At 42.3% G+C, this 19,264-nt stretch overlaps 1 protein-coding gene across 1 annotated transcript in view; it reads right to left on the reverse strand.

Moving 5' to 3' along the window:
• psmd6 (proteasome 26S subunit, non-ATPase 6) overlaps nt 1–19,013 on the reverse strand; it is a 28,317-nt gene extending 9,304 nt beyond the window's left edge. Inside the window, exons 1-4 of the mRNA XM_059944263.1 lie at nt 18,794–19,013; nt 17,110–17,315; nt 9,390–9,535; nt 8,362–8,581 (exon numbers count right to left, since the gene is read on the reverse strand). Of these exons, the coding sequence (XP_059800246.1) occupies nt 8,362–8,581; nt 9,390–9,535; nt 17,110–17,315; nt 18,794–18,938 (717 nt within the window). The 5' untranslated portion in view covers nt 18,939–19,013. The remainder of the gene's footprint in view (nt 1–8,361; nt 8,582–9,389; nt 9,536–17,109; nt 17,316–18,793) is intronic.
• Nucleotides 19,014–19,264: the final 251 nt, after the last annotated feature.

The raw sequence follows: 19,264 nt of genomic DNA on the forward strand, positions 1-19,264 counted from the left end.
TCTATGAGGTGACCTGAACTGAACTATACAATACTTACCAATACTGTGGTCTCACCAGAGATTTGTAGAGTTGCAACATGATCTCTCTACTCTTGAATTCAACCCCCTATTAATGAAGCTTAGCATCCCATAGGCCTTCTTAACTATCCTATCAACCTGTGCAGCATCCTTGAGGGATGTATTCTGATAAATAAAGGACTTGGGCAGATTGAAAGTGAGTGGGGAGGGGGATCTGGTGGGTGAAACATTCTGGAGTAGCTGGATGGAACCAGGAGGAAGATGAAAATGAGTGACAGAGTTAATAGGGTACAGGAAAGGGAACAGTGATGGAAGAACCAGAGATGGATCAGAAGGGTGTGGTCCAGGTGGCAAAATAATACTATGTCATTAAGTACATAGGCCAAAGAGACCGTTTCTGTGCTGTAGTGTTCTTTGACTTTATCTTAGCAATTAGCAAAATAATCAGATTTATAGATTTTTAACTTCTGTTCAAAGTAAGTGATGAGTGCCAAGGTAAGATCTTCCCTGTACTAGAAGGCACTCCCAGGAGATGGCAACCAGGTGAATAAGATACTTCTCACTGTGTCATGACAATGTGGCTCAGTCATAAACAAGTAAAAACCTAATTCGATTAACATATTTCACCTCCCATTTCCTACACTAGTCATCCCATTAGATGTACCATAATATACTATTAGGAAATGGATTAAGATAACACATCATTATTCTCATAAAACTCTGAGTCAAAGTGAGACCACAGACTGGGTAAAATTTAAATGCACAGTGCCAACTGCTTTGCTGTACTTATTATGTTAATACATATTTACTAACTACTGGCAATTACCAGTGCTTTCCATGCAATCATTCCTTTCCGAGTGCATCAATGTTTGAAGGAGACACAGGATCTAAAATTGTTGCAAAGCCAAAATAGGAAGAAATGATTTACATTTACATAACTCTTTACATTATTACAGTATTTCATAAGCAAAGGATTACTTTCCAAAATACAGGCAACCCCCATGTTATGGCTATCTGGGCAGTTAAAATTTATAGTAACACATTCACTATCTGAAAATTGGAGATACGGAGAAAATTATTTTTTCACTCATGCTTCTTGACACATGTGCAGATGACAATGCTTCACGGTACAGGAAATTGCAGCATGGACTATTTCTGAGGAATGCAAACTCACCACCCCCACCCCCTATACTCCAATGTAGAATTTTGCCTATATAGTCCTGTCTAATTGGAAATTGTGGCAAATAATTTGTACAGAGCAATGTGTCAGAAAGAGCAAGCAAACAACCAGAATAATTTTTATAGTAGCTTTGCTGGAAAACCAGATTAATGCTATATTAAGTTCATCTATGTCTGTAACTTATCTATATCCTGTTGCACCCTATGACATCCTTCTTCACTCTGAACATTGTGTTATCTGCAAATGGCTAATATTTACACAAGAACCTGGGAATTTGAGCTGATTTCAAACATAAAATGGTCTTATTTAATCTACATTAGAAACAACATATTCTGGCTCCTGATTTAGGGCAGGAACAAAGAAACTCAATCCAAGGTCAAAGATATGAACATAGAATACTACAGCAGGAACAGACTCTGACCCACCACACCAATGCAGATCATGATGCCAATCCAAACTCATTCGCCCGCACATAGTTCTTTTCCCTCTATTCCCTGGGTCTTTAATCTTAAACATTGCTTTCATATCTGCTTTTACTATCTCCCTCAGTAGCATCCTCCAGTTCCTAATATTATCTATGTTTTTTGAAAACATTGCCTCGCAAATCTCATTTAAACTTTCTTTATTTCACCTTAAACCTCTACCTTCTAGTATTTGTAATTTCCATCCTGGAGATGGAGAGACTTGCTGCACTATGTCTCTCATAATTTTAGTTGTGGATCTATCAGAGAGCTTTATACCTTCACTGGAAACCAGTAACGTACCATATGACTGGATGTAAATACGGTCTTCCTTTTCAAGGGAGATAGCAATGAAAAGTGTGATAATAATAAACCTGTGTTCCTATTAACAATGGCAGGGAAGATGGTAGGGGAAAATCTGTGGGAGTGGATTAATCATTTAGAAAGGTGATTAATCACTACATCAGAGACTTTGTTACGAGCAGATCCTGTATATCCAATTTCATTTAATCCTCTGAAGAGTTAAAATGTATCAACGAGGGAAGGGCAGTAGATGTGATTTACATGGATTTTAGTAAAACCTTTTACAAGGTTTCACATGGAAGACAGGTTCAATAGGTAGGGTTCTTGGAATCCATGGCAAGTTCACAAATTGGATTCAAAATTGATTTGGCAATAGAATACAGAGGGTGAGATGTTTTTGTGACTGGATCTAGGTGACCAAAAGTGTCCTAGAAGGATCGAAGTTTGGACCCTTACCATTTGTAATGTGCAAGCAATTTGGAAATGGAGGCAAAAAACAGTAAGTTTGTGAATGACATAAAGATTGATAATGACATGGAGGACAGTCTTAAACTGTAAAGCGATGTTGGTGAAACAGGCTGAAAAGCGTTAGGTGAAGGAATCCCAAGATTGATGAGGACAAGTCAGTCCAAATGGCCCGCTTCCATCCTGGGCAATTTTATACCCTCTAAAGCTACAGAGAGAACAAGAAAAAACTGAAGTCTGTCCTAACTCTTCCTGTAGCTTCATGCTATATTCAGGTAACATCTTAGTGAACCTTCTCTACACCCACTCCAAAGCCTCCATGTGTTATCATTAGTGTGCTGCTTGGAAATCCAAGTGTGGGCTAACTAAAATTTAATGCAGATGCAATATGACCTCACAGTTTTTATACTCACAGTCAGTGGTGGATGAGAGGTCAGGGTGAACGTAGACTTGGAGGAAGGAAATGGGGCTCAGGATTCAACACCAAGAGCTCAAAGTTCAGAAGCCACCAAGGAGATGAAGTTTGCAGGACTGGAGATTGAAGAACAGTGATCCCCACTGTCCCCGAGTCCTGGGGTTGGAGCCAAAGGTCAGAGAGTCTGTAGCTTGGAGGCACAAAGTCTGTTGGCAGGTCTTGAGGTCGGGGACCTAGGATCAGCTCGTCCTGGGGTCGAGAACCAGAGGTCAATGGGGTCGAGAACCAGAGGTCAATGGTCGGAGATTGCAGCTAGGAGGTTAAAGTTCTGTCACTGGCAAGTCTTGGGATCAATACCCAGAGACTGGCAAGGTCCAGCGGTTGGTGGCTCAATGTCAGTGAGTCTAGGCAAGGGACTGGAGATTGGAGGCATGATGGTGCGAGTCTGAGCGTCCGGGGCCAAGGACTAGAGGTGGGAGGTCTGCTGACGGCCTGACTGTATGTGAGTGGGTGGTTGGGAAAAGGACTGGGGCTACTTGTAAACATGCTATGTTGGTACCAGAACATATGGTAACACCTGACTGTGTTGGTTGTTAGATGCAAATGACGCACTTCACTGTATGTTTTGATGTATAAGTGATAGATAAATAAATAAATAAACCCGATAAAGGATGATGGCATCTTAACTTCATCATCTATTCACCTGTGCTGCAGTTTTTACAGGAGCAATAGATTTGTACTCCTAAATTCCTCTACACACCAATGCTCTTTGGGATCCACAAGTCAGTAAGACATAGGAGCCCATCGAGTCTGCTCTGCCAATCCAACATGCCCGATTTATTATCATGCTTAACACCATTACAGCTTTCTCCCTATAACCTTTGACACCCTGACTAATGAAGAATCTATTAGCCTCTACTTTAAATATACCCAATGACGTGGCCTCCTCAGCTGTCTGTGGCATGTACAGATCCACCACCCTCTGGCTAAAGAAATTCCTTCTACTCTCTGTTCTAAATAGACGTCCCTCTATTCTGAGGCTGTATCCTCAGGCCCTAGACAAGCCTACTATAGAAAACATCCTCTCCACATCCACTGTAGACTTCATAATATTCCAGTGGTTTCAATAAGATCCACCCCTTCATTCCTCTAAGCCCAGAGCCATCAAATGCTTCTTATACAATAACCCTTTCATTCCTGGATGGTACCACAGCATTACAGCATTAAAGCCAGGACCAACAGGCTATGGGACAGCTTCTTTCAACAAGCCATTAGACTTTTAAACTCACATGTCTGTACTATGCAACGGAATCATAAAGCAAAGATTTTTACTCCCTCATGTTGTCGGATGGATGTAAGATTCTTGAGAACCCCTTTTGGACCTTCTCCAATGCCAGCACATTTTTTCTTAGATAAGGGGCCCAAAACTGGTCACAATGCTCCAAGTGCAGTCTGACCAATGCCTTATAAAGCCTCAGCATTACATCCTTGCTCTTATATTCTAGTCCTTTCAAAATGAATGCTAACATTGCATTTACTTGCCTTATCACCAGTTCAACCTGCAAATTAACCTTTAGGGAATCCTGCACAAGGACTTCAAGACCCTTTGCACCTCTGATTTTTGAATTTTCTCCCTGCTTAGAAAGCAGTCTATGCCTTTATTCCTTCCACCAATGTGCATGACCATACACTTACCTACAATATCTCCTTATCTTGTTAAGCAGCCTCATGTGCAGCACTTTGTCAAAAGCCTACTGAAAATCCAAGTAAAACAACAGCCACTGACTCTATTTTGTCTCTCCTGCCTGTAATTTCCCCAAGGAATTCCAACAGATTTGCCAGGCTAGGTTTCCTCTTAAGGAAACCATGCTGACTTTGGCCTATTTATATCATGCACCTCCAAATACCCCACAACCTCATTCTTAATAATGGACTCCAAACAACTTTCCAACCATTGAAATCAGGCTAACTGGCCTATAATTTATTTTCTTCTGCTTCCCGCCATTCTCTAAGAGAATGACATTTTCAATTTTTCAATGCTCTGCAACCATTCCAGAATCTAGTGAAAAATCATTACTAATGTCTCCACAATCTCTTCAGCTATCTCTTTCAGAACACTGGGTGTAGTCCATCTGGTCAGTGACTTATCTATCTTTAGACATTTCAGCCTTCCAACCACCTTCTCCTTAGTAATAGCAACTACACTCACTTCTGCCTCCTGACACTCTCGAATTTCTGACATACAGCTAGTGTTCTCCAGTGAAGAATGATGTGATATACTTAAGTTCTTCTGCCATTTCTTTGCAGCCCATCCCCATTACTACAGTGTCATTTTCCAGCAAATGAATATCCATGCTCACCTCTCTTTTACTGTTTATATATCTGAAAAACTTTTGGAATCCTCTTTGATATGTTTGACTTGGTTAAATGCAGCATCTCCAAGTTTGCGGATGACACGAAGCTGGGTGGCGGTGTTAGCTGTGAGGAGGATGCTAAGAGGATGCAGGGTGACTTGGATAGGTTAGGTGACTGGGCAAATTCATGGCAGATGCAATTTGATGTGGATAAATGTGAGGTTATCCACTTTGGTTGCAAGAACAGGAAAACAGATTATTATCTGAATGGTGGCCGATTAGGAAAAGGGGAGATGCAACGAGACCTGGGTGTCATTGTACACCAGTCATGAAGGTGGGCATGCAGGTACAGCAGGCAGTGAAAAAGGCAAATGGTATGTTGGCATTCATAGCAAAAGGATTTGAGTACAGGAGCAGGGAGGTTCTACTGCAGTTGTACAAGGCCTTGGTGAGACCGTACCTAGAGTATTGTGTGCAGTTTTGGTTCCCTAGTCTGAGGAAAGACATCCTTGCCATAGAAGGAGTACAAAGAAGGTTCACCAGATTGATTCCTGGGATGAGAGGACTTTCATATGAAGAAAGACTGGATTGACTATGCTTATACTCACTGGAATTTAGAAGATTGAGGGGGGATCTTATTGAAACGTATAAAATTCTAAAGAGATTGGACAGGCTAGATGCAGGAAGATTGTTTCCGATGTTGGAGAAGTCCAGAATGAGGGGTCACAGTTTAAGGATAAAGGGGAAGCCTTTTAGGACTGATGAGGAAAAACTTCACACAGAGAGTGCTGAATCTGTGGAATTCTCTGCCACAGGGAACAGTTGAGGCCGGTTCATTGGCTATATTTAAGAGTAAGTTAGATATGGCCCTTGTGGCTAAAGGGATCAGGGGGTATGGAGAGAAAGCAGGTACAGGGTTTTGAGATGGATGATCAGCCATGATCATACTGAATGGCGGTGCAGGTTTGAAGGGCTGAATGGCCTACTCCTGCACATATTTTCTATGTTTCTATGTTAAACGACAAATCATTAAGATATTTTTGGCTAGCTGTACTTCGTATTTCACCTTTTGTCTCCTTATGTTTTCTTTTACTATTGTTATTGGTTTTTAAAGGCTTCCCAATCCTCTGCTTTTTACTGCATACTTTATCTGTACCCTCAACATCAACGCTTCAATTGCCTGGATTAAACTTTATCTGCTATTTCTCTCCCAAATTTCCAAATGATCTCTTGATAAATTTCCTTACTATCCACACCTTCATTAACTATATCATCTGCAAATTTACCAAGCAGACAACCAACACTTTAATTCAAATAATTAACATGTATTAAAAAATATAGAAGTCCTAGCTCGGACCCTTGTGTAACACCAGTGCTCACAGACCTGCACTCAGAAACGCAGTCCACTACCATTGTGCCTTCTAAGCCAAATTTGGATCCAGTTTATCAACTTATTGTGGAACTCATACGATTTAATCTTTTGGATCAGCCCAGAATGAAGGACCTTGTCAACTGCTTAACAAACATCCACATAGCCATGCTGACTATCCCTATTAAGTCCAAACTTTACCAATTGTGCATAAACCTTGTCCCAAGAATCTTCTCCAATAATTTCCCAAGTCTGGTCCAAGTTTGCCCACTACATGTCTTCACCAAAGGAATAATGTTAGCCACAGGTGAGGCACCAGAAGACCAGGGGATACAAATATCCCTGTCAAAGCCTCAGCAATATCATCCTTGCTTTCCTCAGTTTTGGGAGTTTGATTCCATAAGGCCCTGGGTATTATCCACCTTGATGCTTTGCGAGACATCCAGCACCAAAACCTCTTTAATACTGACATGCCCTTTAGTATCAACATATTTCTCCTTAAACTCACAATCATCCACACCCTTTGCATTAGTATTCACCGAGAAGTGCTCAAGTGCACTCATACTTCTTGCACAAATTTGTTCTAGTCTTTGAGTGGACCTACACTTCCACTCCTAATGCAAATAAAAAGTGTTGGAATTCTATTTAACTCTACTTGTCAAAGACATTTCATGGCCCCTTTTAGCTCTGTAATCTCTTTTGTTTATGTTCTTTTGTACTTTCTTATTATTTTGCAAAGAGGTTCCTAAACATTGTACACGCTTCCTTTTTCTTTTTGACTAAACTGACAATAGCTTTCGTCATCCAAGGTTTCCAGATCTTGCCATGCTTATCTTTCATCCTAACAGCAACATGCTGCTCCTAAACTCGAACAAACTGGCCTTTAAAAGACTCCCATGTCAGATGCAGATCTACCTTCATATAGCTATGCCTGATCTACTTTCTCCAGTTCCTACCTAATACTCCTGCCTAACCTTCCCCCAATTTAACACTTTTACCTAAGGACCAGTCTTGTCTGTGTTTATAATCATCATGAAAATTACAGAATAATTATTTCTGTTCCAGAATTATACCCCACAAACTGATCAGTTAATCTGACACATTCCCCAATATAAAGTTGACTGTGGCTCCATCTTTGAACAATTTACATATTGTTTCAAGGAGCACATGGGTACATGCTGCACATTCTGCCCCATCTAAGGCTTAGGACACCCTGTCAATATTAGAGAAGTTAAAATGACATGAAATATTAACTCTAATATAGTCCGAGAAACTTCACCTGTTGTATCATAAATTGTAGAGTCCAAACTTAGAGCTAAAACAGGCTTTGCAAATCTATATATTAACTCAAAACTTTTATAGAAGGTATTTGGACAAACTTTTTAAAGCCAACACCATCACCTCAAATAAGTTGAATTCACAAGGGGAAATAAAGTAAATGGACAGGTAGTCTGACTTTATGATGCAAACACTTGGTTTGGACTCTGGCCATTTTGAAGAATCCAGTCTGAAGAAAGGAATTAACTGTTCTTACTAGAACAATATACAATTTGCAATTCTGGAAAATACTTCAATACAATTTTGGCCAGCCCAACACCACACATGTTACAGCAGAGCACAGACTTAAGATGGACAATACCTTGAAGTTAAGGAGATCAGAAATTCACCAAAGTAAAATACCAATGGCTAACGTCAATGGTTGATGTTGATTCCTTAACAATTTTGCACATACATATCCATAAAAATGCATCAGCAAAACAATCTAGTTTAAATAATTACACTATCATTTTACTTACCTTTTCTCGAAGGTCTGGCCGCTCCAATGCAATCATGCTGACATAAACAGTATAAGTTACAAAGGTTTTATAATCCATGAGTTCATAAGAAGTGAATGTAGAGACAGTATCCAAGAACAGCTCTGCAGCCTGCTTGAAGTCTCGAACTGCTACACAATACATCCCTTGATAAACTTTCAGACGATTCCTTCTATCCCAGTCACCACCTTCTTCAATTAAGCTGCAAAAGGGTAAACATGAAATACACTTAAAAAACAAAATTTATTAGTTTTGGTTAATTCTTCAGATAAATTGCAAACATGCTTCCATGCTACATCAGAATTAAAATGGCAATGCCACAGGTTATTACGTTTAAGCTATGCTCATCAATTCACAACCAACAAAATAACAGTTAAGTTCAAACCATCTTACGAACACTTTGGGGCTCTGTTGATTCCATTGGTGCTATTTTACTCGTTAGCTTAAGTAAGTTAAATTCAATATACTGCATGCAAATCTGTTGCATTACCTATCCAACTTATATCTCACGTATGAATTCTAATCACAAAAACATTAAAACATTATGAATGTGAACATCATCTCTATAAGATGTTTGAGATACAGAACAATATTGATATCCAAATGTACAGTTCAGTGCCAAACACTGAACGGGAAGACAGTACAAGGGACACACTAGAGAATTTACATGAATTGAAGGAAAATGAACAGTTACACGTGAATCTATGAAGCAAATGCAAAAAATGTTGGTGTGGCCATGGCATGAGTGATTTTCCTGTGGGGATGACACACAGAGACCCTCAACCTCGGCCCCTTACCCATTGTCACCCTAATACAACTTAGCAGTTAGTGTAACCCCATTACAGCACCAGCAATCTGCGTTCAATTCAATTGCTGTTCCAGGTGCTCTGGTTTCCTCCCAAACTCGAAAGATGTGACCAATTAACCTACGTACATGGGTGCAATTGGGTGGCAGGGGCTCGTTGTGGCAGAAGGGCCTGTTCTGTACTGTATCTCTTTAAAAATAGTACCTTTTAGCTTTTTCAATGTTACGTGTAATCAGATCATTATCCATGTAAAACAAGCCAATTCTCAGCAGGTAAAACACAATATCTAGGCGATGTCCCAGAGCCACAGTCTTGTCATATGTTTTTCGAAAGGCTGTCAAAGCACCCTCCTAAATAAAACAAAATAAAATCTGAGAACGAAGGCAGTGACCCAAAATAGTTAGTAAAGTCACACATTAAGTTTAAACATTTTTCCACAATATCAGTTACTTCCTTCCAAAGCTCCAAACTACTTAATATTTACCAAGTGACAAATATGAATAATATTCAGAGCAACACACACAAAATGTTGGAGGAACTCATCAGTCCAGGCAGAATTAAAAAGGCAATGCCATAGGTTATTATGGTTAATCTGTGCCCATCAATTCACATCCCACAAAATAACAGTTAAGTTCAAACCATCCTATAAACATTCTGGGGCTCTGCACATTCCCAAGAAAAGTGGTCAACCTCAAGGGACCTGAGCAAATTCTTGAGTATGTCCTTGAATTATTATCACTGACTACCACAACAGCACTTCCCTGTGGACAGTTCCCCAAAGAACAACTGCTTGGGGATGCGATCATCTAACATCCTGACAATATGGCCTGCCCATCTGACTTGATGTTTCCTCAACAAAGTGCGGATGGTGGGCATGTCTGCTGCAGATGGCACTTCTGTGTCAGGAATTCTGTCTTGCCAATTGATTTCCATGATCTTCTGTAGGCATGACAAGTAGAAGTGGTTCAGTCTTTGGGTATGTCTCATGCTGTGTAGGAGGGTTGTGAAGTAGGTTTGTACATCACAGACTTAAGGCCCCCTACTATGCTGCACTATCCTATATTCTATAACTTGGAATAATTCCAGGTGAAAGGGCTGGACTAATGATGATTACAAAACAACTACTTGCTTTCACCTGCATAAAACCATGAGTCTTACACATAACATCTGCCCTAGCCTCCCCACAATCAATCCACTGATTAAGATCCAATTTACTGCTCCATCTCCATACCAGAATACAGACTGCATTCAAAACTATCAATTTAGAGCCATAGAAAAGTACAGCACATAAACCGACCATCTGGCCCATCTAGTACATGTCAAACCATTTAAATAGCCTACTCCCATTGAACTGCAACCAGACTATTGACCTCTATACCCCTACCATCCAAGTACCAATCCAAACTTTAATTTTATGTTGAAATCGAGCTCGCATGCAACATTTGCACTGCCAGCTGTTTTCACTCTCATGACCCTCTGAGTGAAGAAGTTTCCCCCTTAAACTTTTCAGCTTTCACACTTAACCTATGACCTCTAGGAGTAGACCCACACAACCTCAGTGGAAAAAGCCTGCTAGCATTTATCATATCTTCTCTCCCTCAATTTTGTATATCTACCAAATCTCCCCTCAATCTTCTACATTCCAGGAATAAAGTACGAACCTATTCAATCTTTTCCTTATAACTCAGGTCTTTCAGTCCTGGCAAGAAGCATGTAAATTTTCTCTGCACTCTTTCAACCTAATTTATATCATTCCTGTAGGTAGCTGACCAAAGCTACACACAATGCTCCAAATTAGGCCTCACCAACAACTTACACAACTTCAACATAACATCCCATCTCCTGCACTCAAAATATACCAAAAGCTTTCTTTACAACCCAATTTACCTGTGCCACCACTTTCAATGAATTACAGACCTGTTTACCCAAATCCCTTTGTTCTAACACACTCCTCAGTGCCTTTCCATTCATTGTACACCTACCCTGGTTGATCCTACCAAAAGGGCAACACCTCACACTTGTCTGCATTGAATTCCATCTGCCATTCTTCAGCCCATTCTTCCAGCTGGTCCAGATCCTGCTGCAAACTTTGATAAATCTTCCTTGCTATCCATTACACCCCCAATCTTTGTGTCATCCTCAAATTTGCTGATCCAGTTAACCACATTATCATCCAGATCGATATAGATGACAAACAGCAAACGACCCGGCACCAATCCCTATGGTACAACACTTGTCACAGGCTTCCAATCAGAGACAACTATCTACTACCACTCTCTGGCTTCTCCCACAAAGACAATGTCAAATCAATTTACTACCTCATCTTGAATGCCAAGTGACTGAGCCTGCCTGACCAGCCTCCCATGTGGGACCTTGTCAAAGGCCTTGCTAAAGCCCAACCTTGGGTTCATCAACTTTCACGGTAACTACCTCGAAAAACTCTAGATGATTGGTTAGACACAGCCCTCCACGCATAAAGCTATGCGGACTACCCAGTATTCACATATTCGGTCCCTTAGAATACCTTCCAATAACTTACCCACTACTGATGTCAGAAAATAGCCTGTCCCAATCCACACTTGCCAGATCATTTCTGATACCATCAAAGTTAGCCTTTCTCCAATTTAGATTCTCAACCTGTGGACCAGACTTATCTTTTTCCATATTTACTTTGAAACTAATGGCATTGTGTTCAGTAAGTGCAAAGTGTTCTCCAACACAAACTTGTCTTCTGCCCTGTCTTATTCCCCAATTGAAGATCAAGTACCACACACTCCCTTCTTGGGATTTCTATGTACTGATTAAGAAAAAACTTCCTGAACACATTTGACAAACTCTATCTCCTTTTACAGAATGGGAGTCCCAGTCAATGTGGAAAGTTAAAATCACCTCATCAAACAACTATACGTTTCTTGCAACAGTTTGTGATCTCTCTACAAATTGGTTCCTCTAAATCCCTCAGACCGTCGGGTGGTCTATGATATAGCCTCATTAACATGGTCATACCTTTCTTATTCTTCAGTTCCACCCATAAAGCCTCACTAGATGAGTTCTCCAATCTGTCCTGACTGAGCATTACTGTGCATTTTCCCTGACTAGTAATGCCACTGCTCCCCTTGTAATCCCTCAGGCTCTAAAACAACAGAAGAAACATAGAAAACCTACAGCACAATACAGGCCCTTTGGCCCACAAAGCTGTGCCGAACATGTTCTTACCTTAGTAATTACTAGGCTTACTCATAATCCTGTATTTTTCTGAGCTCCATGTACCTGTCCAGGTGTCTCTTAAAAGACCCTATCGTATCCGTCTCCATCACCGTTACCGACACACACTCACCTCTCCCTGCGTAAAAAAAAACTTACCCCTGACATCTCCTCTGTACCTACTTCAAAGCACCTTAAAACTGTGCCCTCTCGGCTAGCCATGTCAGCCCTGGGAAAAAGCCTTTGACAATCCACATGATCAACGCCTCTCATCATCCTGTACACCTCTATCAGGTCACCTCTCATCCTCCATCGCTCCAAGGAAAAAAGGCCGAGTTCGCTCAACCTATTCTCATAAGGTATGCTCCCCAATCCAGGCAACATCCTTGTAAATCCCCTCTTCACCCTTTCTATGGTTTCCACATCCTTCCTTTAGTGAGGTGACCAGAACTGAGCACAGTATTCCAAGTGGGGTCTGACCAGGGTCCTGCAACATTACCTCTCAGCTCCTAAATTCAATCCCATGATTGATGAAGGTCAATGCACCGTATTCTTTCTTAACCACTGAGTCAACCTGCACAGCAGCTTTGAGTGTCTTATGGACTCGGATCCCAAGATCCCTCTGATCCTCCACTCTGCCAAGAGTCTTACCATTAATACTATATTCTGCCATCATATTTGACCTACCAAAGTGAACCACCTCACACTTATCTGGGTTGAACTCCATCTGCCACTTCTCAGCCCAGTTTTGCATCCTATCAATGTCCTGCTGTAACCTCTGACGGCCCTCCACACTATCTCCAACCTTTGTGTCATCAGCAAATTTACTAGCCCATTCCTCCACTTCCTCATTCAGGACATTTATAAAATCACAAAGAGTAAGGGTCCCAGAACAGATTCATAAGGCATACCACAGGTCACCGACCGCCATGCAAAATATGACCCAACTACAACCACTCTTTGCCTTCCGTGAGCAAGCTAGTTCTGGACCCACAAAGCAATGTCCCCTTGGATCCCATGCCTCCTTACTTTCTCAATAAGCCTTGCATGTGGTACCTTGTCAAATGCCTTGCTGAAATCCATATACACTACATCCACTGCTCCTCCTTCATCAATGTGTTTAGTCACATCCTCAAAAAATTCAATCAGGCTCGTAAGGCATGACCTGCCTTTGACAAAGCCATGCTAACTATTCCTAATTATGTTATGCCTCTCCAAATGACCATAAATCCTGCCTCTCAGGATCTTCTCCATCAACTTACCAATCACTGAAGTAAGACTCACTGGTCTATAACTTCCTGGGCTACCTCTACTCCCTTTCTTGAATAATGGAACAACATGGGCAACTCTCCAGTCCTCCAGAACCTCTCCCATCCCATTGATGATGCAAAGATCATCGCCAGAGGCTCAGCAATCTCCTCCCTCGCCTCCCACAATAGCCTGGGGTACATCTCATCTGGTCCCGGTGACTTATCCAACTTGATGCTTTCCAAAAACTCTAGCACATCCTTCTACTTAGTATCTATATGCTCAAGATTTTCAGTCTGCTGTAAGTCATCCCTACAATCGCCAAGATCCTTTTCCGTAGTGAATACTGAAGCAATGTACTCATTAAGTAATTCTGCTATTTCCTCTGGTTCCATACACATTTTTCCACTGTCACACTTGATTGATCCTACTCTCTCACGTCTTATCCTCTTGCTCTTCACATACTTGTAGAATGCATTGGGGTTTTCCTTAATTCTGTACGCCAAGGCCTTCTCATGGCCCCTTCTGGCTCTCCTAATTTCTTTCTTAAGCTCCTTTCTGCTAGCCTTATAATCTAGATCTCTATCATTACCTAGTTTTTTTTAAACCTTTCTTCTGGACTAGACTTATAACAGCCTTTGTACACCACGGTTCCTGTATTCTACCATCTTTTCCCTCTTATTGGAATGTACCTATGCAGAACTCCATGCAAATAACACCTGGACATTTGCCATATTTCTTTCGTACATTTCCCCGAGAACATCTATTCCCAATTTATGCTTTCAAGTTCTTGTATGATAGCCTCATATTTCCCCTTACTCCAGTTAAACACTTTCCTAACTTGTCTGATCCTATCCCTCTCCAATGCTATGGTAAAGGAGATAGAATTGTGATCATTATCTCCAAAATGCTCCCCTACTGAAAGATCTGACACCAGGTGCATTTCCCAATACCAGATCAAGTACAGCCTCTCCTCTTCTACTAGGCTTATCTACATATTGTGTCAAGAAACCTTCTTGAACATACATAACAAATTCCACCCGATCTAAACCCCTTGCTTTAGGGACATGCCAATCAATATTTGGGTAATTAAAATCTCCCACCACGACAACCCTGCTATAATTACACCTTTCCAGAATCTGTCTCCCTATCTGCTCCTCGATGTTCCTGTTACCATTGGGTGGTCTACAAAAATCACCCAGTAAGATTTATTGACACCTTCCTGTTCCTAACTTCTACCCACAGAGACCTCCATAGACAATTCCTCCATGTCTTCCTCCTTTTCTGCAGCTGTGATACTATCTCTGAACAGTGCCATGGCCCCACCTCTTTTGCCTCCTTTCTTGTCCTTTCTGAAACAGCTAAAGCCTAGCACTCAAAGTACCCATTCCTGCCCCTGAGCCATCCAAGTCTCTGTAATGGCCACATCATCATAGCTCCAAGTACTGATCCATGCTCTAAACTCATCCACTTTGTTCATAATACTCCTCACATTAAAATAGACACATCTCAAACCATCTGTCTGAGCGCTCTCTTTCTCGATCACCGGCCTATCTTCCCTCTCGCACTGTCTCCAAGCTTTCTCTATTTGTAAACCAACTGCCTCTTCCTCCATCTCTTCAGTTTGGTTCCCACCCTCCCAGCAATCCTAGTTTAAACTCACCCCAATAGCCTTAGCAAACCTCCCCGCCAAGATTTTGGTCCCCCTGGGTTTCACTGCAACCGTCCTTTTTGTACAGGTCACTCCTGCTCCAAAAGAGGTCCCAATGATCCAGAAATCTGAATCCCTGCCCCCTCCTCCAATCCGTCACCAACACATTTATCCTCCACCTCACTCCATTCCTATACTTGCTGTCACGTGGCACAGGCAGTAATCCTGAGGTGACTACCTTTGTGGTCCTGTTTCTCAAATTCCTTCCTAACTCCCTGTAGTCTGCTTTCAGGACCTCCTGCTTTTTCCTGCCTATGTCACTCGTACCAATACGTACCACAACCTCCGGCTATTCTCCTTCCCACTTCAGGATATCGTGGACACGATCAGAAACATCCCCGACCCTAGCACCTTGGAGGCAAACTACCATTCATGCTTCTTTCCTGCCTTCACAGAATTGCCTGTCTGACCCCCTAACTATAGTCCCCCTATCACTACTGCCATCCTTTTCCTTTCCTTACCCTTCTGAGCCACAGGGCCAGACTCTGTGCCAGAGGCACAGCCACTGTTACTTCCCCCAGGTAGACCGTCCACCCACCCCCCAACAGTACTCAAGCAGCAGTATTTATTGTCAAGGGTACAGCCACAGGGGTGTTCACTAGTGTCTGGCTCCTGCTCTTCCTTCTCCTGCCTGTTACCTACTCATCCTTCTCCCCAGGCCCTGGTGTGACTACTTGCCTATAGCTCCTCTCTATCACCTCCTCACTTTCCCTGACATCGAGCTGCATCTCCAGTTCCCTAACACAGTTCGTAAGGAGCTGCAGCTTGACGCACCTTACACAGATGTGGCCATCTGGGAGGCCTCCAGGACTTCCAACATCCAACACCAAGCACAGAACACTGGCCTCACACACATTCTTCCTGTCTGTATTCTACACAGGCGACCGACCTCGCCTCGACCTGTTATCACCAAAGCCCCGTTAAGCCAAAGCCTTTCTACTCTGTCTCCCTTTACTCCATCGCCTGCTTGGTAAGGTGTCTCCTTTTAAACTCTTCTCACTGGCTGACATCCACACACCTGCAGTCATGCCCCGACCAAACTGCTGAAGAAATAACCGTCTCCCTTGAAACTCCTCTCACTTTTAAACTCATAATTCCATGTTCTGATCCATGCCCTGAGCTCATCTGCCTTTCCTACAATACTTCTTGCATTGAAGTATACACAGCTCAGACCATTAGTTGCACCATACTCAACCTTTTGATTCCTGACGTTGTCACAACACCCAGCCAACAATCCTCAGAACTGTGCATCAACTGCTTTGTGAAAATTAAAACTACTGTAAAGATTTATGCTCATAATCAAAGCTGACTAGGCATGTGCAACTGAAACCTTTTGCTTACTAAAAGTATAAAGCAGCTACAAGTATTAGCCAAAGTATCAGATTTTATAGAACAATGAATCTGCCAAACAACCACAACTGGTCACACAGTAAGCTGTAATGTGCGTACATGTGTGCCAGAGGATTACCTTGAATGTAAGGAATATATTAAAGATATAGGTCTATCAAAGTGGTAGATTTCTGAATTCCAAATTTTGTCTATTCCGAAAGTGGATTTTTCATTAATGAGGTTTATGATACAACTTTTTAATTGAAATATCCTTCAACACAACACAACTCAATTCTACACAAACAAGGATCACCTTGGGGGTATACAATTAGTGGATACAACTTATTAACATTAGCAAACCTTGCTGCTTCCAAACTATATAGTACAATCACTAAGTAATTGCTATATGACTATAATTGCCATAATTCTTACTTTGTCACCAATTCGACACAGATACTCAGCCTTAGCCATCATAGCATCTCTGATTTCACTTTCTCCAAGGTTTTTTTCAGCATCTTCTAGTATATCATCCAGACGCTTTAATTCTTCCTCATTTGTTTTTTTCATTTTGCTCAAGAGGTCTGCATCTACTGGCCACCCGACATCTTTGCAGAGCTGTTCATAGTATGGAGCCATATCTATAAAACATATCATTGCATTGGAATTCAAGGATTTTACACTGTTCCTCTTTGTTTTGAGGCAAACCAATACAAATGTATGAGCAGGAATGTCTGTTAACAGCTAAGTAGACTTTACTCACATATAGAATCAGATATAAGGTCCGTGCAGTAGCATAGTGATTAATACAACACATTACGGTACAGGTGACCCAGTTTCAATTCCCACCACTGCTTGTAAGGAGCTTGTCTGTTCTCCCTGTGACTGTGTGGGATTCCTCTGGGTGCTCCAGTTTCCTACCAGAGTCCAAAGACGAACCAGTTGGTAGGTCTTTTGGTAATTGTAAATGGTCCCATGATTAGACTAGGGTTTAATCAGAGGCTGTTTGGCAACACAGTTCAATTCCACACTATATGTCTGTCAGTCAGTCAATAAATAAAGTGACAGGGCACTTAGAAAAGGAGGACAGCACAGTGGTGTGGCTGTTAGCATAACGCTGGTACAGTGCCAGTGACCGAGGTTCAATTCCACTGTCGTTTGGAAGAAGGCTGTATATTCTCCCTGTGACTGCATGTGTTGCCTCCCACAATGTACAGGTTAGTGGGTTATGTGGTCACATGGGTGTAACTGGGCAGCACAGACTCATTGGGCCAGAAGGGCCTGTTACTGTGCTGGATCTCTAAATAGAAAGAAAAATGAAATCAGGATTGGGCAGAGTTAACGTGGGTTATGAAAAGGTCAATTCAGCTGGATAGCTTATTTTTTTTGTAACTATCAGGAAACAGACTGGGCAAACAAACGGTTCTTAAAACGAGGGGTCATGGTATTATGGGTAATATACTGTTGTGCACCGAGGATTGGCCAATGACATAAAACGAACATGGAAAATTAAATCAGATCCCGTTGACAATATAGGAGGCCGTGACTAGTGCAGAGCCACAGCAAGTTGAGTTCCAAATATTCAGTCTGAATTAGACCAACAGCACTTAACTGTGCTGATAGTACAAAGCTAGCTATTGGTGTGGGTTGTGAACAGAGGCTTCAGGAACATTTCAATGGGCTAAATCAATCGGCGTAAATGCTTGACATAACCAGGTTAACTTTACCCACCCAGGTCTCTCTGAACTCCAACACAGCAGCGATAAGGAGTCAAAAGTCCATTTGGGAAGGTGGGTGTTAGGACAAGCTGGAGGGGTTTTGCTGTTACCCCCAAACGCGAGTATCCGTCAGCCCAAACCACTTGTAATGGAGAAAAGCAGTCCCGTCATCACAAAGCCGGCTACATGTGTAAGGTGACAACCACAGGAGATGCCGGGCCGGCACAAAGCACACGGGCTTGTCCCAGCAGAGGGGCCAGGGACGGGCACAAGGGCTGGGCCGGGGAGAGGGGCCAGGGATAAGGCACTCGGGCCGGGCCGGGCCGGTTCGAGGAGAGGGACAGGAGACAGGGCAGACGGGCCGGGGCCTCCCCGTGACTCTGCAGATCGCCCCAACTCACTGTTCTCCTTCACGGCCTCCATCAGCTCGCTCTGCACTTTGGGGTCATTTCGGTGCCTGTCGAGGGTGAGGAGAAACTTAGCCTGTGCGATAGCCAGATTCGGATTCTTGGGCAGACCCTCATCCTCCAGGTTCTCCAGCGGCATATTCTCTCCTCTCGGCCCAAGCTCCGCACGGTAAACTCGCCCTACCGTACCGAGAGCCCTCGGACCCAGCGGCTCCCACTACAGCGCCACCACCGGCTCACGGTTGGCAGTACAGGTGCACGGCCTCCAAATGTCAGATACTGGAGTGACAGGGAACAGGCTTTCAGTACTGTACAGTCGGTAGTGCAATTAGCCAACAGAATGAAGTTTAATGAATAACAGCACACACATCTCCAAGTTACTTAACTCTATTCATCTGATAAACAGCTCCTTTCTTATTTATGCTTTATTTTAAAACACACATGCTTGGCCCCAGAGAGATTCTT

The sequence above is a fragment of the Hypanus sabinus genome, chromosome 19 (genome assembly GCF_030144855.1).
Source record: "Hypanus sabinus isolate sHypSab1 chromosome 19, sHypSab1.hap1, whole genome shotgun sequence".
Taxonomy (NCBI): domain Eukaryota; kingdom Metazoa; phylum Chordata; class Chondrichthyes; order Myliobatiformes; family Dasyatidae; genus Hypanus; species Hypanus sabinus.